This window comes from Schistocerca serialis, chromosome 2, assembly GCF_023864345.2.
Source record: "Schistocerca serialis cubense isolate TAMUIC-IGC-003099 chromosome 2, iqSchSeri2.2, whole genome shotgun sequence".
NCBI classification, from domain to species: domain Eukaryota; kingdom Metazoa; phylum Arthropoda; class Insecta; order Orthoptera; family Acrididae; genus Schistocerca; species Schistocerca serialis.
The window spans coordinates 786,285,774-786,312,153 of NC_064639.1; the positions used below are offsets into that span (position 1 = coordinate 786,285,774).

A 26,380-nucleotide genomic window follows, 5' to 3' on the forward strand; every position below is an offset into this window, starting at 1 on the left:
CTAGTATGAAAAGACCAGCCCAGACGTGTAGGGCTTACTATAAAACAATCCCATGCAGAACTGGTTGACATCAATCTATCTTGCATTCCATCCGTCTGTGATATCAAAAGCGAGTACAGCGGAAAAACATGGGTCATCTCGTACGACACGAATAATTTTGTGAATGGGGCGAAAATAAATTACGTTCATCTCTTTCACACAATCACAGAATTTTGTAGCACTACTGTGTCTCTCCTGATAAGCTGTGCTACGTCAATCACACACACCTGACAGGAGTCACTGACGTTCATATTTTGAATGCTATGCTAGTCCTATTACGAGGTATGAAGTTTGCCGACAATTAAAGAAATTCATCTTCACCACAAGAACGCAGTACCAGCACAAATATATCGCATCTCTACAACTTCCCGATCGACCACGAACAATAAGTGAGTGTTGCTAAACTAACTCTGCTCAGAGGTGAACCACCACCAGCACAGTGAAGTATATGTACAACATCGATCATTTTACAGCAACTATGACCAAGTTACGTGGAATATGTCCTACTACGACTTTTTACCGATGATATTAAAATGTTGGAGGCGATATATCCCCGCTGTATGAAGTACCAGTAGCTGCTACATACACAAGTAGCAACAGCACTAGTGGTAGCGAAGTCAGGCTCCTTCCACAAGGAAGATGTGCATCTGAATGCAGTGAGCTCTTTCTTAGGTTGTCTTCGGAGCACAAAACACAAGTACCGCTCATTGTAGCTCAGATGTATACGTGGTAGGTTCCCTGCCGTCAGTCAGCATGTTGTTGGCCTATTCATATACAAAATGTTTCTCACATAGGAGGTAACTGCTATTGCTGCAAGTATGGTTATTATGAAAAAACTCAAAATACGGCAAAGAAGAATATGTTTCCGCTTATGTTTCGGAGCTTCACATTGACTTCCAGAATATTCTGAAGATCTTTTCCATTTCTGTCGTATGGCAGCGGTACCCTGTATTATACTGACACCATTATTTAGATTGATGGACACCAAGATGAGGAAATACGTAACTTTGAAAGAAAGAATGGGCGTGACTTTGAAGTGAGTAAAAAATTAATTTCTTTGCTGCCAAAATATCGGCAATTTTACTAAAATTTTAACAAATTATTTGTTGTAAATAAAAGTACATTAATCAACAAATAAACTAAATTCATTATTTTATTCATGACTGTAATTTTCAGTATAAATTTGACTCATCAGTTTCAAATAAATTTTATTATGCTTAACCGGTTTCAACAAATTAATCTGTCGTCTTCAGAAGCTTAGTTTACCAGACAGTCAATATCTTCTTCATTGAAGGATAACGCCATGATGTGTTCGGAAATTTACATATTCTATGTCTTTGTATTGTAAATATAAATATCATGATATTAGTGTTATACTAAGATGATGATGACTGACTGCTAAAGTAAGATACTGAAGATCACTAATTTGTCGAAACTAACAAATCATAATAAAATATACTTCCATTCGATGAGTGAAATTTATCCTGAAACAACTGATTTCAATGAAGTTTTTCCGTAATTATAGCTACTCATGTGTTGGATCTGCTAATAGCCATGACCTCAGAACTGACAATTTATCCAATGTGTTTTCGATTTATGGAATGGGAGAGGAGAGCATTGTGTGCAGTGCCATTCTGTCTGAGGATGGTGAAGACTCAAGTGGTGATCACTGATTTTCTTTTCCTGTGGCAACAAGATATCAAAAATGTTGTAATGTAATCTAGAATAAATCTTTTTTTATTAATCTCAATCACTTGGCATGAGAAGGTCCTACAGCACTTCTGCGGTGAAACACACTTCATCGAGTACAAACTGTGTCCTTCATCTTCAGACAATTACAGAAAACCTTCACTTTGTCGAATAGTGCATACTACTGATCAACAGTGTGCAAAGACAAGCTGCTCGCGAATGGTAATAAGCAGTGACGCATCCAAGTGGCAGGAAGATGCGGGTTAAAGGCGAGTCACTTGACAAACTACACCACAACTGTAGTGAGCCGAAGTAGAAACTCTACGCCTCCCGTATGAAAGGACGCCGTACGAGACAAAGTAAAGCGAGTGACTTCAGCTCTCTGCAGTGGAGCTTGTCCTCCCATGGAATTTGATGATCAACACACGGTGTAGATCGTAACCTGGGCTCTTTTTTGTGCTGCATTTTCACCGATGATAATTTCGAAGAATGTAGTTCTAGTTCGTCAATGTTATCAGCGAGTACAAAAAATAAGCATCCTACAAATAGTAATATGGAGCATTGCAACAACATCATGCTTTTCACCGTGTGATCTTGGTTCACACCCAGATCGAGACATAGTCTCTTGAAATTGAGTTGCAGTAAAATCAGCTTTGTCTGTCCGTGGTCCATGCTGTAGGGCTGTCAATGAATATATACTGAGACAATGCCATTGAGACCATGTAGTAGTACTCCCCATCCTACCAAACCATTCTGCTTCTAACATGATAATTAGGGAAGGCACACCAACAACAACGGAAATTAAAAAGTAGTCAATCACCCCACGGGTAATTCGTTAACTTGGGGCCACTACGAATCGCTGCGCCATGTATGACAGTAGCCATGTATGCTAAACATCAACCTTCAAATGACACTTGTGACTAGGACAAAGTTGTCCTTAACTCAGAGACTGGTTTGAGTGCCGCAGTGTTTTACTAGGCATTGCTCTCCTGTTGGGGTGGTATCTACTTGCCTTACGCCACCTCTGCAGTGAATTAGCCAAGCAGTTGCAGGGTGACCTACAGTTAAACATGGATCTCCAAATCTCAGTGAAACTCGTAATTTTTCGCAAATACAAATCATTACCAGATGGGAAAGTAGTTACAAATGAAAGAAAAAAAATGTGGGATCCAACTGAGAATTGAACGAGACAAATGGTTCAAATGGCTCTGAGGGCTATGGGACTCGGCTGCTGAGGTGATCAGTCCCCTAGAACTACTTAAATCTAACTAAGCTAAGGACATCACACACATCCATGCCCGAGGCAGGATTCGAACCTGCGACCGTAGCTGTCGCGCGGTTCCAGACTGTAGCGCCTAGAACCGCTCGGCTGAACGAGACACCACCTTAGTCAATGAGCCATACTATTTGTCAATGTACGAGACTTTCATGTGATCTCTGGACACCATTGTATCAGAATGCCATGAATAGCAATGTAGTAGTGAGTGGTAAGGAATGGTTAACCTTCATCTCGCTGTTCATCAATTTATCTTAAGTCAAACAGCTGAAAGGTTTAAATACACTCAGAAACCAACAGTGCTTAAAGAAGAACGCTTTGTTCACTGAGATTTAAAGCAGAACTGATAACGGAACTAAGTTTTTCTCAGTTTTGTCGTTGTAAATTCTTTGGCTTCAAACTGAGGGCCTCCGTTTTTGCTTTAAGCAGTACCAACAACAGCTTGAACACAGAAAATTCAAAAATTCCCATTACTAAGCAGTCAAATTAATGCGCCCACCGCCTATTTTCGATGTCAACGTACTATAACACCTCTAACGGGAGCGGTTTATCTGATATTTGACAGGTTATGATCATTGGCCTTCGGTCCAAAGGTGGAAGCATTTCCGACACGGCTAAGTCTCTAAATGGTTCGCGTGCCGCGGTGATTGAAATAGCCTACACCGTTCATGCCAAAACAGCGCTATTCAAAACCGGCGCCAAGGTAACTGGTGCACCACGGGCCATAGATAACAGGGATGAGCGACGTATTCGAATATGGGTACGGGCGCATAGGTGTATTGAGCAGCTGACAAGCCAGACGAACCAAGGGGTTACTAACACTGTCTCCTCAGCGACCGTTGCTGTGTATGGGCCTCTGCAGCAGGAGCCTGTTTTGCACCCATGCTGACTGCTGGTCACCGGCGACGTCAGCACCGCAACCGGACATTCACCAAGAGACGACAGGTGGCCTTTTCAGATGAATCACGATTTAAGCTCCATCGGAGAATCGGTCGTTGGCGTATACGGCGTGAAACGTCTGAAAGCTAACACTCCGCAACCAAAAGGGAGCGTTATGGTCTGGGGAATGTTTTCGGGGCATTCCCTGATGATCTCGTCATTGTGGGAGGCACAGTTGATCAACGCAAGTCTGCATCTATCCTTGGGGACCATATCCGCCCCTACATGCAGCTTCCTCCCCCCCCCCCCCCCCCCCCTTCCGTCGGCACGGTGACATCTACCAACAGGACAATCGAACGCGTCACACAGCTCGTGGCTTAAGTGTGGTGTTCGAAGAGCACCAGCGTGAGTTTACCGTACTCCCTTGGCCACCAAATTAGCCAGACGTAAAACCAATCGAAAATCTGTTGGACCACCTCGATCGGGCTGTTCTCGCCATGGATTCTCAACCGAGAAACCTAACGTAGCTGGCCACGGTATTGGAATCGGCATTGCTTCACATCCCTGTCGATACCTTCCAGAACATCACTGACACTTCCTGCACGTGTCGCATTAGAAAAGGTAGTTATTTAGGTTTCTGAAGGTAATCACTTAACGTCACTGGACAGTCTACTATTTCATAGTGAGAATACAAAAATGTATTAGATGCAAAATTTTGATCCCCATGATCTTACCATATAATGGAGATGACGTATGGTTTTATTTCATAATTTCTTTGGCATCATCAAGCGATGTACCGTGTGTACCCGCCCGACCATCCAGATTGAAGTTTTCTGTGGGTTCCCAACAACCCTTAAGGAGAATATTAACATGATTCCTTTGAAAAGGGCACCGCTGTTTCCTTAATCTTATTCCATCTCAGCTTGTGATTCCCTCAATTGATGATTCGTATGTAAGGCGTCCAATTCCTTATACACTTCTGAAGTTATTTTTGAGACCTATATGGCATACTTCCTCATCACGAAGTTTCTGTGTACGTTGTGAGCAGTATTTAAACCCCGATCTCTTGGTCACTGTTAGAACAGTATTGCTCAAGTATTTACTTTTTCGTCTCCCAAGCCACTCCCAATTGTCTTACCGGGAAAAAAGAACTGTTGAAATGGATGTACTGAAGAAGAATTTCACTCAGATCAGGTGAAGAAGTGAGTTGTGCACTATGGTGTGACGAGAGTACGGAAAACTGGATTACCATATGCCAGTATGAATTATTCTTCAGAAGTCGCCATCAAGTAAAAAAATTCATTTTCCACAAATAATATAATCACACTGTATCCTGAGAAATATCCAAAATAAGTGATAAAACTTAAGCTCTAATAATGTTCACAATCCTGAAAACAAAGTATATTATGGTTAATAAGTTCGCATCATTGCCTTTATTTAACAAGACTGCACCGGACTATTTTTGTCACATGTACTTTCTACAGTTTTAATTATCATCAGTTGGTGCCTTGTTTCAAAAGAATAAAGAAAATTTCGTTTGTAGTGATAAACGAAGACCCTCCGAAGTGGTGCCGGGACTTCCTCGACCTACGTCAGCTGTGGTTTGCGCGATACGGGGAACATTACGCCACTGCACAATCCTTTTATGAGTGTACAGTCACAGTATAACATGGATGAAAAAGTCTTAACTGCGCAGATATGGCTCAACTAAGATTCTGCCCGAGCCTATGGCTCCATCCTGCCTGAAACAGGGTGCCCAGCACATCCCAGATATATTAGGAGAAAAATTCAACGTTAACGTGTATGACACTCCCAAAAGAGCGCAGCGGACGAAAATTAATGTCTTTGGTGACAACTTAAAAAATACATGACATTCATTCATTCTATTAATAGTTGCCACGTACACAACTTTTTCTGAAAAAATATCCTTATGTGTGATTCACCGACGCTCAGTCAAACTCTAACTGTTCCTGACGATGACATCTAATTAGCAAGATTCAGCGACTCTTCGAATGAAATTCTCCGTCAGATATGTAGAGATCACTAATAATCCCATTTTCTCGATACAGGAAACAAAGCAAATGCAGTAAGTTACACTAAAAATTAAGAGCGACAAACGGAAGAGAAAGCAATTACTGCAGCAGTAATTAACTTGGTCACTTTCTCTTCCTTCGTTAAATGTCTACATACCAATGCTACATCTCAAAGCAGCAAATCTACTCGCTGTTTACAGAACTATTTTCCGTTTGTTATCACGCTTCTCATTCTCTCCTCGAAATACAACGAAAAATTCTTTTTCTCTCAGGGGTTACACAGGAACAGTAAGTTCGCAACACCAACAAGGGTCCGGAAAAAACACTAAAGTGTAGCAAGCAAGAAGTGCTGGACAATATGACCTAGCACAAAAGGCTATTGAAATGATAAATTTGGGGGGCATAGAATTCAACTGTGTCTACGTTCAACCACAGATATGTCTAACAGTTACCTACATTATACCTAGCTCCAAGTCATTTGTAGTTAAATTTATGAGAACACGTTTACGCTGATTGAGTCTTCCTCGTCGCTGTTTGGTAAAACATGTTAAGATTTATAAATGAAACGCACAAAGATGTGGATGTACTACAGTATAAATTTATTTAACTAATGTGTCTGATGAAGGCCTTGTAAAAGGAAAACTAATTAACTGATTACAACAATACCGTCAAACACATCTACATTTTCGAGCGCACATTCAGTTTATTAAAAACCGTTGTAAACCATCAATCAAAAATAACTCACCTTCCGGTAGTAAATCTTTCTTGACGACCAGGTCAATGAAATAATTAGTGACGTAGTAGAGATGACCCATTCCGAGAGGATTGAAGCTGGATGAGGAATTATAGTTGTTGGACGTTTTGGCCTCGCTGAAGGGGGAGTCGAAGTATCCCGTGAGGTTGGTCGTGCCACCAGCACTGGGCGCACAGCCGAGCGTCGCCATGGTGATGACCAAAGCTGTCGGTAATGTCATGGTGAAGCTCATGGCGCTGCGTGTTTCGGTACAGCACAGCACCGCACCACACCACACCACACCACACCTCGCACCAACAACCTCAACCAAGCGCCGCCGAGCGCCAACTAATCTGTGCGCAACGGGACAGGCTGACGCCTGCTGGCTGCCGCAGCGCCCCTAGCGGCCGCCGCTCGCACTACCTGAAACATGAAAAAGAGAAGCTTCATTATCGCAGCGTAGAAACGAACAGAGAAATAAAAAAGCAGACTGGACGATAAAATTGACACCTGAGAAAGTAACAATGCTACATCTATAAATGTTCAACAATGCTTACAGGTATATTACATCGGTAAACTGAAGGGCTAATGTAAACGGTGAACATAGTTGCTTCCCAAATGAATGCAAAAAAGTAGCTCATACGTCGGTGCGCGCGAACTTGCGTATACTGTGCAAAAAGTATACAGAAATCCTCCTTTTACGATTCCGTGAGAATGTGGCTAGCATATCTGACAATCCACAAGTTCGTCCGTGACAGCTGAACATTTTTCTTCTTCTCTCTTTTAATCCTGATAGCCGATGGAAGTCTTCCATACTGGTATTTGCTCGTTACATACTGTCCTGTCCGCAAAAGTGAAACGATTGGTGAACGGACATACCGGCTGCAGCAACTGCAGGCGGAACGATGAACCGATATCGAAGGTAAGGAGACAGGAGGCAGTGGAAATCAGTCTATTAGGAAAGCAAATCGAATCCTCAGTACATGCAGTCGTCTAAATCGCATGACAGCTGCTATCACTGGAAAAAAAAATATCTGCAGAGAGAAACTAACTTCCACATCATTATCTGGGGGGAGGGGGTTGGGGGAGATTGCTAAGGTGCGAATTAATCAGGACGATGATTAAACAAAGCAATCTTTTAACCGTTCTGAGTATGGAATACTATAAGTTTGAGTATAACTGAAAAACCAGAAAATCGTAAGGAGATCAGAATAGGAAAGTAAAAATATTAAAAGCCCTTTCGACGACCAGATCCTTAAGGCCCGTTGCACACTTACGCGGATGGTCCGCGTTCCGCGCGCGGTTGGCGGACCCGCGTCATGGTTCACACAGTCGGGCGGATGCGCGCGGTTGTGTGCAGTCGAGTGAACGCGGTCTTCCCTGCACTGTGCTGGATCTCATCTGTGGTGTAACACATCGTTCTGTTTGATCGGATGTATAGAGATGAGCTCGCTGCAAGTATAAGTCATTTCAGCCTATATGATATACAAAAAGAGAAATTCCACGCGCGAGAGACGGTTTTGGGTGCATCCTATGGTGGAACAAAGATGTACGAAAGGAGTGTTCGTCATATTGTATTCCGAATTGCGCAAAGACTAAGAGAAATTTAATGCATATTTTCGTATGTCTATTCGTTGCTTTGACGAGCTTGTCAGCAAAATACAAGACAACCTGACACTTTCAAGTCTCAGAAGGATACCTATTACTCGGATGACGATTAAGTTTAATAATATATTTAATCATTCAAAGCTTTGCTACAACTATGTATTATATTCGTTTGGCAATAGACAATTTTACATATGTATTGTATTACTACTGAATTCCCATAATTTTTATAACATCTCCCAAGATGATGATGACGTTGATTGGGCTGGAGAGGGATGGGGAGTCGCAATTTGTGTCTGTACGGACGGATCCCTGCGGTACTGCGTTGATTGGTTAGGATGCTGTTGGGATATTGAAGGTGGGGCGTAGGTAAAATAGGTCGGTGGATAGTGGAAAGAGCTGATGGGAGCTGGGGGGTGTATGTTTAAATTAGCCTGATTTGTTTGCTTAATCGACATAAGCAGTTGAAGTACCTGAGTACGAAATAATAGCTTCTGTTCAACATTTAATGTCTTCACAGAGGGCAACAGCGAAACAAAGAATGCTCGGTCGTCGTCTTCCTCCTTTTCCTTACCACCTTTTAATAATGTAAGTAAATTATCTTCAAATTCTGTGCTCTTGATAGGCCTCTTCCTTCTGAACGATTGTTTTTCGGTGTTGACATTCAGTCGGACATCATCGGTTTGTTCTTCAGAGGGTTCGTCTCGACTGTTTTCTGCGAGTGCATTGTTGTTATACAGATTATCTTGCACGACTGATACTGAGTCAAAGTTACTCTCTGTTGTTGCATCTCGGAGACGGTCAAGAAAGTGTAACTGCTCATGGTAGATGTATTTTGGTCTCTTAGTCGCTGTTCATCCGGACCTCGTTTGATTTATTCTAGAGCGGCTTTTAAAATAGGCATCCCGTGCAGTTTTCCATCTCGTCTGGATCTTGTCAACTGAAATAACAAGGCCGCTAAGTCTTTTATTACTGGGGACGCGTACATATATATTTTAACAAGGAATACATCTAAGGTTTTATGTCAGCGTAGCCGACTTAATACCTAGAATTAAGTCTACTTTTCTCTGTGAATGTACATTAGTATCAAATATATGCTTTACACGTTACAGGTATCTTGGAAGCTGAAACACATTTACAGATCTGCATTACTCTATTTAATGGATGCATTAACAATTGGACAGATTACAAGGCACGTGAGCGCCACTATTTGGACTACGTTAAGAGAAGAATGCATGCCTGAGCCCTCAACAGACAAATGTAACGAAATTAGCCATGGTTTCCGAAATGTCGCCAATTTTCCTCATTGCATCGGAGCCCTGGATGGAAAACATATTCGTCTAGTAAACCCTATCAAAAGTGGATCACTTTTCTTCAATTACAAGAATTATTTCTCCATTATTCTTACTGCCATCTGTGACACTAACTATTGTTTCACGTTCATTGACGTCGGAGGATACGGAAGGAACTGTGATTCAAATATTTTTAAAAACAGCGTCTTTTGAAGGAAACTGGAAAAAGGAAAATTAGCGTTACCCCCACCAAAGCCACTGCCAGGTACACATGACTCTCCAGTGCCATATGTTTTTGTGGCAGACGAAGGCTTCGCATTAACACAACATGTGTTAAGGCCGTATGCGCGAAAAAACATGACTCACAAAAAGAAGATTTTCAATTGCCGACTTACCCGAGCCCGAAGGTTTATTGAATGTACTTTCGGAATATTAAGCCACAAGTGGAGGGTGTTTCACCGGCCCCTGAATGTCAATCTTGATCTAGCAGTATCTATTATCAAAACGTGCTGCATTTTGCCTACTTTTGTTCGAGTAAGAGACGGATACAACTTTGAAGATACCCTGTATGTTACCGGCTTCGAAGATGTGGCAGAAACTACACCTGTCAGTAAATCGGGTAATACTGTACGAGATAAATTTGCGAAATATTTTGTCGGTAGAAGAGCTGTGCCCTGGCAGGAATCAAAAATTCACTGAACACAAGCCATTGATCTCAATGACCAACATTTGCGGTTGTGTACAGTTTTTCAACATAATCAATGTTTGTACTGTGCATAAACTGGACTTGTAAATGTCTATAATGCTATAATTGTATATCATTGTATTTTGTATAGAACTACAATAAAAATACAAGGAAAATATGCGTCTACTTCCACACTTTTTCTGATCTGCCTCATTCAGACCTTCAAGGCCGAGTATTATATTTGCACAGACGTCTAGCCACACCTTCAATCGCATTTCACGGTTCTTGTAGTCCTCATGCGATGGATCCCATATGTGAGGCCTTCCTTCAACTTCGGCAATTAACATGTCTGTATCGATTTCGCAAGACATTCTGGAAACTTCTTAAATCACACCCATATTTGCCACACTAGTCGAATGTTACGGCTGAAATGAGGTACTCTGCTTCTACTGCGCGCGCGGTACCCGCAGGAATGTGCACGCACCAACTTGTTTCTGTATATTCAACTGACGCGGACGGTCCGCAGCGCGCAAGGGCTGCGCGGACGGCTCCGCCTCTTGCAGACCATCCGCGTACTGTGTGGTGCCCCATTGGAATACGTGACTACCAACAGCGCGCGGAACGCGGAGCGCGGACCATCCGCGTAAGTGTGCAACGGGCCTAAGGAAGCATCGCTTTTCCGTACTTCGGAAGGAAATCGAAGGCGTCATTTTCAAAGAAATGGGACACAGCACCTCGCTCGATGATTAATGAGGTGGACAGAAAGAAGAGGAAGACTACTGCGGTTCGTCAGATATTAAAACACTTGACAAGTTATTTGTTTATGAGATGGGCAAATTATTGTGAAAAGTAAGTATTACAGGGTGAACTTGCTTACGAGGAATGGTGAGATAGAATTTTATTCTTGATACTGAAATGATATTTGCACAATCAATGTATAGGTTTACATGGAGGCTTCCACGCCCAATATCTATGTCCTTGGTGATTTTTGTTTTATGGAGTTAAGGTGAGATTCAAGGGATATTTATTTTTTGCCTATCGTTTCGTCTTCCAATGCAGGTGACATCATTAGAAACTGTGAGTTAGATAAGAATAGCATATTTAAACAAGCTCAGCAAGTCGAACTGTTTATACGTATCTCAAAAAATCGTTCAAATGGCTCTAAGCACTATGGGACTTAACATCTGAGGTCATCAGTCCCCTAAGACTTAGAACTACTTAAACCTAAGGACATCACACACATCCCTGCCCGAGGCAGGATTCGAACCTGCGACCGTAGCAGCAGCGCGGTTCCGGACTGAAGCGCCTAGAACCGCTCGGCCACAACGGCCGGCTATCTCAACAGTCGTTCACGACATCATGCCCAAATCGCGGAGTCGCGCCGACGTGTGTTTTGGATGATTGAAGGTGGGGAAGACATGGCACTGTTTGCTTTATGAAGCACTAAGGTCCGCAACTTGTCTAATACTCCTCCTCCCCCCCCCCCCCCCCCACCACTCTCTCTCTCTCTCTCTCTCTCTCTCTCTCTCTCTCTCTCTCTCTCTCTCTCTCTCTCTCTCCCTCTCCACTTTCAGCACGTGGATTTCTACGGCCTCTGTACACCGTCGCTCATTAGTGGCCTTAATCGACTGGAGCAGGGAACACTCAAACAACACAACAACTCTTCCGCGTAGTCGAACATATAACACACGGCTACAACATGAACAAAGCCACAGGGGCCTTGTTCCTGGACATCGAAAATGCTTTCGACAGTCTTTGGCACAACGGCCTTATACGCAAACTAAGCGAAGCTGGTTTCCTGGACGGACTCGTACGTCTCATACACTCATATCTCACGAACAGATGTTTCAACAGCGAGGTGCAGGGCAAACAATCGACACAGCACGGTATCCAAGCTGGAGTACCCCAGGGAAGCATCCTAGGGCCCGTCTTGTTCAACCTGTACATTAACAACTTCCCAGCAACACAAAACACGACGTTAGCCATCTATGCGGATGACACAGCCATCCTCGCGCAAGATTGGACACCGTCGAATATTAATTCAAGAATACAGACGGCACTGATAACTGCCGAGCCTTGGTTGGAGAGATGGCGTATTAAAGTAAACGTCGACAAGTGCGAAGCAGTTCTGTTTACACGCAGACCGAAACTACTGTGCAAACATCAACACAGTTGACAGATACACGCCCAATACGTTTCCAAGAGAAAGTCAGATATCTCTGTGTCTGGCTGGACCGGAAACTTACATAGGGGGACCACGTCGAATACGTTGCCAACGGAGCGCACACGAGACTCAAATAACTGTACCCAATGCTCAACAGCGAAAGCACACTGAATACGAGGGTGTCGAGGTCTATATGACACTGATTAGACCACTACTGAGGTACGCAGCTTCCGTCTGGGGATATGCAGCTCCTATATGATTGCGCCGCCTGCAGATTATACAGTACAAAGTGCTACGAATCATTAGCAACGCTCCACGCTACACATGCACCGTGGATCTTCTCAATGAATACTGCCTTGGAACCCTCAAGGAAGTATTAAAAAAAAACACGCCCCACAGCTATACAGGAACTCGAGACACTCTAACAGTCCTGTTATCCTTACCCTGGGAAACTATGATCACAAACATAGCCAAAGACACGGCTAGCTAGGGCAAAACCACCTATGGCAAGATAACACACACCAACAAGCGACAAACGTCGGCAAGCCCCTGCATATTAGCAACGTTGACTGGAAATACCAGCTGCTACTAAAGCCGACCAACAGGCTACAGCATGGAAATCGAAGAGCTCGCCCACTGACGCACAAACAAATCGCCAACATCACCCTACACTGTGCATCTGATATATGACCTATTGGACACAAAACGATGATGAACCTAACTGTTTCAGGTTTGCTGACGCTGACCGAGAGATCAACACCGGCACCCAGCGGCAGCCGCCGAGTAATAGCACCGCACAACGTCAACATGCATGATACCCACTACTAAGAAAGCCTACCCTTGTATGACCTGTCGCAGGCAGCAAGACATCCGCTACTGCTCTTACCATCCGAACTAACTATCGCAGAGGTTTTTTTCCCTTGGCTCTTGCCATAGCACTTTCTTCCCTCTGCCCTTCAAACCGCTACCCTTCGTTCGACTTTCGACCCAATCTGTCTCCAGATGAGCGCATATTAATGGTTAACCTAAACCGGACGTACGCAAATATCGCAGTACCCACATCCTGGGACACCTCACTTTAGTGAAAACTGACCCTTATGCAGAGATGACAGTAGACCTGTTAGGTTGGCCATCATGGCGGTGTGGGCGTGGAGGGGCTCCACCTCTTGTAAAATGGAGCAGGGAATTGCAGGGAGTGATGGAATTCCAAAACCGCTATCAGTGGCGAAAATATGATGCCGAAGTCATAAAACCTGGACTATGGAGCAAAGAAATGTCATTTCGTCGGATGAGTCTTGTTTCATACCGTTTCCAACTTCTGACCGAATTTTATTCCCAAGAATGAGATATGGCGGTGGTTCGGTCATGTTTTGGGCAGCCATGTCGTGGTATTCCTAGTACCCCACGATGATCGCTTTGCAAAATGCCATTACTGCCAAGGACTATGTGACCATTTATGCTGATCAGATCCAGCCCATGGTGCAATGTTTTTTTTTCTTTTTTTCCAGTGATGATGTGGTATTCCAAGACGACAGGTCCTGTGTTCACACAACTCGCACCGTCCAGGACTGGTTTTGTGAGCACGAGGATGAATTGTCACATCTCCTATGGCCACCTGTCACCACTTGTAAATATTATTGAAACCTTGTGGTCTACTTTGTAAAGAAGGGTACGTGATCGTTGTCCGCCTCCATAGTCGTTATCTGACCTTGCCACTATTTAGCAGATTGCCTTGAAAACTATTCAGGACCTATATTTATCCATTAAGAGACGACTGCAAGCTGTTTTGAATGCCAGCGCGTTTCTTAATGTATTGTGTTTTCGGTGTTTCCATGTCTGTCCAACACCTGTACACACAAGCGAAAAGAGACGTTAGAGAAAGTTTTCGGTTAACTCAGGAGGTGAGTGAGTGATGGTCAACAGAAGGATCTAATTATAAGTGTATGCCCCACCTTGATACGGAGTCTCGTCCAAAGAACCTCGCATGCAGCTTCAATTTCGATTTCAGTAGATTTGAATTTCTTGTCTACTGCGACAACAAATACATCACCACCATTCCCCATTAACCTTTCATTTTAGTATACAGGGTATGCTGATACTTTCCCCAAAAATCTCACTAATATCAACTTCAGGTTTTAAACCGCTTCTTTGAATAGTATTATAATACGTGATCTTCACTCCTTTTTAAGAGTTATTCAAACTCTAGCACTCTGACGCCAATGTTTGAGCAGTTAACTACTTGCATTTTAATAGTCTCACCTGTGGGTGAGATCTTGCACTGATACTTCTCGGTTTGCTACGGCTATCGTATCTTTTGAATCTAGGCTGTTGGCAACTAACTGGATATCTCGATTACAATATTGGTATAAAGCGACAGAGTCTTCCTTAAAGAGCTAGTGAGGTAACATTTCACTAATCATTTGAGTCTGTATGGTCAACGCCACCAATTCCCATGAGGGGTTGGTAGGGTCCTCTCCTGGAAACGTAACCGCTTCCCTTCATGGATTTAGGGAGCGGTCATCTGTTTGTACTACGATAAATGCGTTGAAGAATATGTTTTCGACTGAGAACTAAGTTACTGCAACACTATGTAGTGGATGGCATCATTTCTACGAGAGGTGTATAGGAGTGATAGAAACTAGAGTTCCTCTTCCAGACGGAAAAAGACGTAGGCAAACCAATTACCTAGTGCTCTCCCAAATATAGCTGCAATGTTAAAAACATTGTAGTACTCTGAATCATTCAAGGAATATCCGTGTCTGCAGAGTTGTATAGTCAGAAGAACGTAAAGGTTTATGTGAAATGGGTCTCCAGCCTGCCTGTAGCCCCACCTGGGCGCTCGCTGCACGAAGTGGGCCCAGTCAGCGGCTCAGCTTACAAACTTGACTTTGTTATACGTAATGTATAACCACATGGTTTATACGTTATTTCGGAAAATACTATTTTGTCAGTCCGGATGTTTTGAAAATGGGTTCATGTAAGCCGGAACTAGTCATCAGTTAAATAAAAGGTGAATCTAACTGTTTCATATGAGGGTTGGAGGGTTGGGCAGGGGGGGGGGGGGGGGCTACTAACGCAGCACTGGAAATAAGTTACGGAGCGGAGCATCTGGAGTTGTTGAGCGGAACACTGAGCAGCAAGGCCACGCCACAATGACCAGCCTAATTATGCCGTCACTGACGCCGACCAAACGTCAGCAGCGGCACAACTACATCCCGACTTCACAGCTGCCTTAAGTGTCGGAGATTTTATCTATTTGATAAAAAAAATTGAAGAGCGTCAGTTTTCCCTGGAGCACATTTACGTTTGTCGTTTCAGAAGATAAAAGAAATGCGTTTGACAGCACCAATCAGAAATAAACGTTTATCACAAATAGTTACCTAATGTCACAGGTAAAACTGATTTTTAGTGAAACTTCAAATTGTCAGATCCAAAATATTCCTTAAACAGTTATGATGTCTCATCAAACAGCGTCACCAGAGACTATAATGTTTTGTCATATACAAGTAGGCTAATTAGATGCAATAATTCTCGAATATTCTGAAGTATTAACATAATCGTAGTTGTTCAACTGTTTTTGCCTTATTCTTCACAATAACTATATTTAAAATACATTCAAATTGATTTTAATCAAGTGCAGTTTTCAGTTAAAATGCAGTATTAGTAAAGGAAAGCATAATAGCGTATACAACCTTTTTACAAGCAGAATCTGACTAAAATTGCGTGATAGCTATCCACCTTCTTCATCGTTAGCTCAGCTTTAAACTTTTTTTTTTTTCAGGAAAATCGTATAAAATCCTCTTAAGAACCACAGAGGACTGTTTATCCGCTCCAAGAAGACTAGAAGTAGTTTTGACCGCCAACGTGTTTTCTCTACCATATTAAGTATGATAATATATTGTTTTTCTGGTGTTTCCATTTTGTCCATCCCTATATGTACAAGCGACAAGAGGTTTTCCCTAAAGTTTGCGGTTGAATCAGGAGGTGAGTCTGGTGGTCGACAGAAGGATCCAATAATAATTTTGTGGCCACCCTTGATATGGAGTCCTATCCAACTAATCTCACATGCGGCTTCAGTTTCTATCTCAGTAGATTTGAAAGTCTTGTCTACTATGACAAATATACCACCTCCGTTTCCCATTAGCCTATCATTTTGGTATAAGCTGATACTATACCCAAAAATCTCACTTCATGTTTTAACCAGCTTTCTGTACGTAGTACTATGTGACCTCTTCTCCTTTTTAAAAGTTATTCAAACTCTGGTACTTTGACGTGAACGCTTGGGCAGTTAAACGCTTGGATTTTAATATCCTCACTTGTGGGGCATATCTTACACTGATACTTCTGGGTTTGCTACAATTATCGTATCTTTTGAATCCAGGCTGTTGGTGTCTTCCCTCCATGAATTTGGGAAGCGGTCACCTGTTTATATTCTGTTAAATGTACTGAGAACATGTCTTCCGTTGAGAACTAAGTTACTGCAACACTATATAGTGGACGGCATCACTTCTAGGTGAGGTGCCCAGGACTGGTAAAGAAAAATTACAGTTCACATTCCGGACGGAAAAAGACGTGGCCTAACCAATTGTCTAATGCTCTCCCAAACATAAGCGCAATGTTACAAACATTATAGTACTCTGAATCAATCGAGGAACTTCCGTGGGTGATCCGTTATATAGCTAGAAGAACGTAACCGTTTATGTGAAATGGGTTCCCACTCTGCCTCTAGCCCCACCTGTCTGCTCGCTGCACACAGTGGGCCCAGTCAGCGGCTCAGCATACGAACTTGACTTTGTTATATGTTATCTCGGAAAATGTTTTATCTGCCTGGATTATTTGAAAATGGGTACAGGTACCCCGGAACTAGTCATCAGTTAAATAAAGAGTGAATCTTGCAACCTTGGCTGTTTCTATATCGAACTGGTTTTTTGTGTTTCCGTATTTTTGTTCGACCCCTGCGTGGACGATTATTTATACCATATTTTGTCTAGTGTCGTTAGGCTATTATTACAGGCTATTTCATAACTGAAGATTCCGTTGTCAAGATTCGGGCGGATTAGTACTAACGAAGTAGAAATAACGAAAGTGAAAAGTTATCACAAAAAAATTGAGTTACAAATAAGGCACCATATGGGAGTGTTAATTTATGAGTGACTTTTTTTATGTCGAAGAATCAACGTGGGTTGTTAAGTATCAGTGCTGAATGATGACAAATGTGGAAGATTTGAGCAGAAGAGAACATTATGAGTCAAACCCGGCAGTCGACCACAAAATATGACGTCAACACGGAATGAGACATTTCTTATCTGTGTGTCAGTGATGTACTGTAGAGATTAACTCCAAGCTGTGGAATAACATTGTAGCACAACAGGTACGCCACTTTCCGCAGTTTGCCGGCGTCTGCTACGCTTTAGTCGATATGCACTAGTTGCTGCAGGGAAGGCACACGTGACACACCATCAATCTTATCGGCTGCAATGCGTTTGTCAGTAGAGACACTGATGTGACGGTTGCCAACAAATCAAATCATCTTTTGCGAAGAATCTCGCTTCAACTTTGGTGACGTCTGAGATAGCATGAAACGTTTAATATGTGGGCAATATCTCCTAGAATGTTTTATCTACTATAACACTTACGGGTACTCTGCACTGAGAAAGCTACATCACGTCACTAGTTCCAGAAGCTAGACGTCCATCTACATTATGCACAGGTTTTTTTCGACTCTTTCTGCTCTACAGATACTACGTTTTACATGGCCAGCCCATAGACTTGACAAGTGATCTATAGGACGTGTTGGCGAATAAAAGTTTATCATACGGGAGCTAACTCTTTCACTACATTTTTCCCGAGTGAAAGACTTGTCTAGCTATTTTAATTAATGTCATAAATGGAAGAAACAAGAAAAAAAACTTTCCGCCGCTTCGTTTTCCAAAATGGCAAGGCATACAGCATGTGTGCCCGGTATCCTGACGTAGTATCTATGTGTCTCAGTGGTATTTAAATGACTGATCATCCTGTACTTTCATTTATGATGTATATTTTCAGAAAATCTTTGTACCATATTTATGATTACAAATATTTGACATTTCGGTAGATTATTTCAAAGAAAAGTTCTTTAACATTACATGCAAATTACTGTGTCTCATGTGACGGTCACGTCGACTCTCCTCGTCCTCATACTGTGTGAAAAAGTTTTTGCACGAAACGACTTGACTTGTAGTACGTATAATATGCAGTAAATGCCTACTGGTTCTCTTATAAACTATCGTTGGACATATGCGTCCCAGTAAGAACTGAAAGGGTTAATATAGCTGAGCTTAGGACTTTGCTACTGGTTACTTGAAATACTAATCCTCTTTGACGCAGTCAAAGGCTGAAGACGAGTAGAAGCTCTTGTCACAGTGTGTGGCAGCTTCAGCAAAAATTGTTTTAGGCATGTATTAGGACTCATTTCCTTATTTCACAAGTCATGTACGGATTACTTTACTCCATGGTGTTCCATTTTGCACAAAGAATAGTGTAGTTCCGCTAATTATTCGTTACTGTCTTTTAGAAACACGTAGTCATCCGCGAAACCTTTGTATTACACACAGTATTAGCACATTTCGCGTGGGCTCTATACTTATATGTCAAAAATAACTCAAATTCACAAAGGTCTACTGCTTTCCTCCGTTCTGAGTCGGTCATACGTCACCCCTTGGCGTCGGTGAGGTATCATTATCTCTCCTACATTTAATGTTGGTAAGCGTAGCTGTGTTCAATCCACCTATAAAACCTTTTGGACATACTGCGTCAGTTCAACGCTCAGCTGATTCGTGAGCTATCATTTACGTATCATAGTCACATGTCCTATCACATGTCCTATCACATGTCCTATCACATGTCCTATCACATGTCCTATCACATGTCCTATCACGTGTCCTATCACGTGTCCTATCACATGTCCTATCACATGTCCTATCACATGTCCTATCACATGTCCTATCACATGTCCTATCACATGTCCTATCACATGTCCTATCACATGTCCTATCACATGTCCTATCAACTGCGAGCTCTCTTTTGTCCTGGAGCAATTTCCAAAAGGAGCAATGTGTCACACAGTGTGTAAGGAATGCGGACAAATGCAGTTAGTGTAAACTCGCGAATTACAGATGATATAGTAGAATCAGTGAAAGAACCCGCAATCTAAAAAGCAGTATTACGTAAGATGCTAAAGAACAGGGGACATTATTAGATGCATAGATAGGCCAAATTAAAGCCAATAAATAGTGTTCCAACATGTTGTTCATTCCGAGTAACACAGTGTAATCAGCAACACGTCTAGTGATGGAAATAACTGTCCAATAACGCGAAAAGTGAAACATACATCGGTTTCGTACAAAAATAAATCACATGAAAATAAACCCTCCAAAAAACAATATTAATAAAATAAAAATTTGTCCAAAGGAAAAACGGACAGAAAACTTGTTATTACTACCAACAGTGGAGGCGGTCTCCATAGTTAAACCGTAGGCTACTGCCCCAGTAGTGAACTGGTTGCTCTCCTCGAAATGTGGCGCAGTGATGTCAGTATGCCACATACAGCATGTAAACATGCGTATCTCCTCGCTGTAGGAGAAAACCTTGAGTCACTGAGTAACGTGGGTAAAAGGACTACATTCATTCCCTGTGACTACAACGAGCTAGATTTCGTTGGCTTTACCAACTGCAGTCAGTTATCTCCTACTTTCAGCCCTCCTATCCCTCCCAATGATGTATGGTCCTGTGTCTCAACAAGGTCAGTATAGGTATTGCACATGACTCATGAGCTGCTGTATCAACCCACTCGTAGCGACAAATTCCAATATGCCTTTTTTCGGCAGAGTATCGCCAACATTCTGACATGCTGTGGGCTTGTAAGTATGTTTCAGATGATCGAACAGGTTTTCTACTGGGTATTTGAAGCAGTGAGCTTACGGAATCTGAGCAGATGGGAAATCTCGTTCAGCTGCTCCGGTATCATCAGAATCAGACACAGTAAACTTATTGATGATCGGAACTTGGGTGCACTATTGGGGGCAAACTACTGAGCAGGTAGTTTCTCTGCTGAGGCCTGTGAGTGGTCTCATATTCTATGAGATCCACAATTACCTTGAGTCTTTTGAGTACCAGGTGGCAGCTGGCTTAAACCCTGGCCTAGAACTGGAATCTGCTCCACACCTAGAGCTTCTAGGTCTGCTTTCCCATATATCCCTTAATGGCGCTGTCATTCATTGACAACACAGTGGATCACGAATGAGCATATACGCCTGATGCACCATGAGCAGTTTCACTGGATGGATACTGCCCGCTCGCCAGGTTCAGCAGAGAACTTGGATACGAGACTGTCTTGCAAGTACCTATGGCTTGTCTTAAACCCTTAATGTGGATGGGTCTATCGTTTCTGGGTAAGATACTTCGAGATACCAATAATGTGTTTCAAATTTATGAAGCCCTGTTGGACAGTTATCTCTAATGGGGTCAGATTTGTAGACACAAGTTCTCAATTCAAAGTGAAAATTATTTAGGAACTGTCCAGTCACAAAAACAGACAAGATGGCTGTTCAATATCCATCCCATTTCCTATGCAGCACCAAAATAACCACTTGGGTATGAGATTAAGTCAAAATCTTCCCTGGTTTCAGGAGACATATTGCATTCCTCCAAGAGTCAGGAAGGTCTCCTGTCTCCTAATGCAACTGAACAGTTTTCTATAGTTGCTTCTGCCAGAGCCACACCATAGTGAATTGACGCTGTCGTGACCAAGCGTTGTGTTACAAACCACAGATAAATACGAGTCCAGCTCCCAACGGAGGTGGAATAAAAGGCTCAACTGCCCTTCTCAGCGTTGGCTCTTTAGTGATGGACAGGTGGAGCCTGGTTGGTGATGGTAGCGGTCATAAAAAAAAATGCTGTCTTTGTATTTTGTGTCTCTGGCAGAACGCGACATTTTCTCACTACATCACTGAGCACCTCACCCCTTCCCCAGAATTACTCCTGGCTGCCTCCCATAGCAATTTCGATTGTGACATAATAAAATAATAATAATGTCATATGTCATTATAGGATTCAGGAATTGACAATGTGATCTCTTTCCAGCATCTTCCATAATTCTGGCAACATTTGGTCCTCAAAAACCGAAAGGCAACAAAATTATCTGATTCTGAATCATCGCAGAGAAACAAGTACGTCGCTAATTACGTACCAGGATTCATCATTGAACAAAAGAACCGGCGCGCTTTTCAGATGGCCTCACAGCACTGGAATTGATCCATCACTGGTTCTGTAAACCACACAGGAGGAGTGTTGAAACATTTTATCCTTAGCTCTAAAATATGGGTTATTGGAACGCAATAGCTTTAACAACAGCTTTGTTGAGGCATATAGGAGCCTTCAACAATCTGTGTGTGCTTGAGATCTTGTAACTGGTTCTTTCATCGTAACAATGATGCAGCATAAAAATATGTAACAACTATTTTGCTGCAGTAGGTTTCATGGTGCCTCCGTATCCTGCATAAAGCACTGATTGGGTCCCATGTTATAATCTCTTTTTAAAATATCAAGGCTCAACTGAAAGTAAGGGTATTTCTGAAAAATCATGAGCTCCACAGCAAGTGGGGTCAAATACCACAAGATGCTTGGATAACATTAACTAAAGGACGAGAGAGACGCAAGAAGGGGGACAAATTAATTTAATGTAGTGTAACAAAAATATGGCTTTATCAACAAAGTTTTCTAGTACCCTTGCAACTTTTGCGATATGGACATGAGCAAATTTTCACACTGTCATGATATGAACTGTATTTTCTGCTCATTACCTAGCTAGTAGCATGTGGGAATGATAATAAACAATATATGACTTAAGTATGTATTGGTGAGTTGGTAGAGTATAAAACTAATTTTCAAATTTTTCCAACTGTGAAACTGACTACCATGAGCAGATAATGGAGGATAAAAGTTACTACCGAAATCACGGCCTATTATCTGGCGATGTTGGAGTAAAGGAACTTCACAATATGTTCTGCCAACCATTTTTTAAAATTTTGTATTTCATTGGCGAGGTATATTACGACTTCTAATTCATCTGACAAGATGATACTCCCCAGAAACGTAGAATTAATATACGGTGTGGACATGAACTGTATAACACATCGTAATTTGGTTACATGATGTTGAGTGTTGCATATTGTACAAGGAGTGTTGCCTGGTGGCTCAGTAGTAAAAGTGCCAGAGTGCATATCTAAAGTCCTAGGATCATTGATTTTTATCTGTCACTTATCGCTTCTTTCACCTATGCCAATATTTGACAATATGAAAAATGCTGAGGTGAATCCTGGTTCAAATCCCACATTACACTGTAGGCCCCCTGTAACTAGCTTGGCAAGCCAATTCAATGGCCAGAGGAAGGCAAGGGCATACCACCACCTACAGGACCGTGCACAGTAAGGCACTATGGTATTGAAACCAATCCTTGGGTTGTTACATCTTTACTTTACAATAGTTTAATTAAAGACAGGAAAAATAAAATTGAAGCAATATTATAGATTTTCCACCCTCAGTACAGATAAATGCAACAATTCAATAACAATGTTCCTATGTACTTTCGTCTCCTTCCACAGATCTGTAAGTCTAGCTTAGTATTATTGCTTCAATTGATGCATCACACAAACAGTTGGTAAACACCTATCATAAAACAAGCACGTACAGATTACATTACTTAAGGTACTTAATGATCTACACTAATAATGATGAGCTGTATTACACTTTAACAACGACGAGTTTGCTGCTTTACTCAGGTCCTCAGATATATTCGGGATGCAAGAATTTCCAGCTTCCATCCAACTGACAATGACTCAATTATTAATACAAATGCACTGATACATTCGAAATACAGAGATCTAGTTAAATGGCGACTGTGGCGACCATGGCCTCAAATAACACAACGCTGGAAATTGTATGCGATGCATCCATTACCCACCCCTTTCTTTCAGTACCTGTAAAAGCATCCTCCTTCAGCAAAATATGAAATTGTTATCTGCAAATTTTACACAAAAAACATATAATGGAACAGGAAGAATACAACTGTAAGGCTAAAATTTCTTGAGGACGACACAGTGCAGTTAACTGGGGATCAACAGAAAGATACCAGAAAAATACACACAGAAATCTTAAAAATCCTCATACATATTAACAAAATAAAAAATTAAATGGCTAAAACAAAACATCCAAAGGCAACAACTTTGAACAGCTTACAAAAAATTTATAAGCAGGTCAGTCCAGTCTGGCCAGCTGTAAATTTTAAAAGTGCATCTACACATAATCGAGCTAGAGTCCTAGACACATACTTACAGAAACACTGTATATTCACAGACAATGAAGGCTTTCACAACAGACAGGAGCTGATACAAAAGATCAACATACTTAGCATACTTTTAACAGCCACATTTACATCATTTGATACTACATCCATATACACCACCACTCCCACTACAGATGCAATCAGCATCAAACAATGAACAAAATGACATTCCCAATGCACATACAAAAGAGATAACAAATACTCTAAAATTAATCACACACTAATTTATTTCTCATTTGATAACCAATTCTATCACAACAAGATGTGACTCCCCATGAGATCACCAAGCAATGGACTCCTAGACATCATCATCTTAAATCACATCGAGAATAAAATATTTGAAACCACAGAGAAACTCAAACAATACTAAACTAGTAGACAATACTAAACGAACAACACAGAATCAGTAAACAACAGTTACATTTCTTAAACATAACAATATACAAACACACAATAAACGTCGTCATTTCTACATGTATAACAAACCCTCCACTATGATACACAAAACTCAAAGCACCACACACCACACAAACAAGCCAATTCCCAATACAAGCTATACAGGTTAATAAAACTTCAACAACAAAAATGAGCTGCATGCAAACATGTTGTTGTTGTCTTCAGTCCTGAGACTGGTTTGATGCAGCTCTCCATGCTAATCTATCCTGTGCAAGCTCCTTCATCTCCCAGTACCTACTGCAACCTACATCCTTCTGAATCTGCTTAGTGTATTCATCTCTTGGTCTCCCTCTACGATTTTTACCCTCCACGCTGCCCTCCAATGCTAAATTTGTGATCCCTTGATGCCTCAGGACATGTCCCACCAACCGATATCATCTTCTGGTCAAGTCATGCCAGAAACATCTCTTCTCCCCAATTCTATTCAATACCTCGTCATTAGTTACGTGATCTACCCACCTAATCTTCAACATTCTTCTGTAGCACCACATTTCAAAAGCTTCTATTCTCCTCTTGTCCAAACTATTTATCGTCCATGTTTCACTTCCATACATGGCTACACTCCATACAAATACTTTCAGAAACGACTTCCTGACACTTAAATCTATACTCGATGTTAACAAATTTCTCTTCTTCAGAAACGCTTTCATTGCCATTGCCAGTGTACATTTTATATCTCCTCTACTTCGACCATCATCAGTTATTTTGCTCCCCAAATAGTAAAACTCCTTTACTACTTTAAGTGTCTCATTTCCTAATCTAATTCCCTCAGCATCACCCGACTTAATTGACTACATTCAATTATCCTCGTTTTGCTTTTGTTGATGTTCATCTTATATCCTCCTTTCAAGACACTGTCCATTCCGTTCAACTGCTCTTCCAAGTCCTTTGCTGTCTCTGACAGAATTACAATGTCATCGGCGAACCTCAAAGTTTTTACTTCTTCTCCATGAATTTTAATACCTAATCCAAATTTTTCTTTTGTTTCCTTTACTGCTTGCTCAATATACAGATTGAATAACATCGGAGAGAGGCTACAACCCTGTCTCACTCCCTTCCCAACCACTGCTTCCCTTGCATGCCCCTCGATTCTTGTAACTGCCATCTGGTTTCTGTACAAATTGTAAATAGCCTTTCGCTCCCTGTATTTTACCCCTGCAACCTTTAGAATTTGAAAGAGAGTATTCCAGTCAACATTGTCAAAAGCTTTCTCTAAGTCTACAAATGCTAGAAAAGTAGGTTTGCCTTTTCTTAATCTTTCTTCTAAGATAAGTTGTAAGGTCAGTATTGCCTCACGTGTTCCAACGTTTCTACGGAATCCAAACTGATCATCCCCGAGGTCCGCTTCTACCAGTGCTTCTATTCGTCTGTAAATAATTCGCGTTAGTATTTTGCAGCTGTGACTTATTAAACTGATAGTTCGGTAATTTTCACATCTGTCAGCACCTGCTTTCATTGGGATTGGAATTATTATATTCTTCTTGAAGTCTGTGGGTATTTCGCCTGTCCCATACATCTTGCTCACCAGATGGCAGAGTTTTGTCATGACTGGCTCTCCCAAGGCCATCAGTAGTTCTAATGGAATGTTGTCTGCTCCCGGGGCCTCGTTTTGACTTAGGTCTTTCAGTGCTCTGTCAAACTCTTCACGCAGTATCGTATCTCCCATTTCATCTTCATCTACATCCTCTTCCATTTCCATAATATTGTCCTCAAGTACATCGCCCTTGTATAAACCCTCTATATACTCCTTCCACCTTTCTGCTTTCCCCTCTTTGCTTAGAACTGGGTTTCCATCTGAGCTCTTGATATTCAGACAAGTGCCTCTCTTTTCTCCAAAGATCTCTTTAATTTTCCTGTAGGCTCTATGTATCTTACCCCTAATGAGATAAGTTTCTACATCCTTACATTTGTCCTCTAGCCATGCCTGCTTAGCCATTTTGCCCTTCCTGTCGATCTCATTTTTGAGACGTTTGTATTCCTTTTTGCCCGCTTCATTTACTGCATTTTTATATTTTCTCCTTTCATCAATTAAATTCAATATTTCTTCTGTTACTCAAGGATTTCTACTAGCCCTCGTCTTTTTACCTACTTGATCCTCTGCTGCCTTCACTATTTCATCTCTCAGAGCTACCCATTCGTCTTCTACTGT

The 26,380-nt window shown here is 41.7% G+C and overlaps 1 protein-coding gene across 5 annotated transcripts in view; it reads right to left on the bottom strand.

Annotated features, from left to right (window-relative positions):
* LOC126458007 (prominin-like protein) overlaps nt 1-26,380 on the bottom strand; it is a 517,920-nt gene that overhangs the window by 399,488 nt on the left and 92,052 nt on the right. For all 5 annotated transcript variants that reach the window (XR_007585562.1, XM_050094783.1, XM_050094784.1 and 2 more), the window contains exon 2: nt 6,662-7,072. Coding sequence is in view for 4 of the 5 variants with exons in the window: in XM_050094783.1 (XP_049950740.1) it covers nt 6,662-6,902 (241 nt within the window). In the remaining variant the exon portion in view is untranslated. The remainder of the gene's footprint in view (nt 1-6,661; nt 7,073-26,380) is intronic.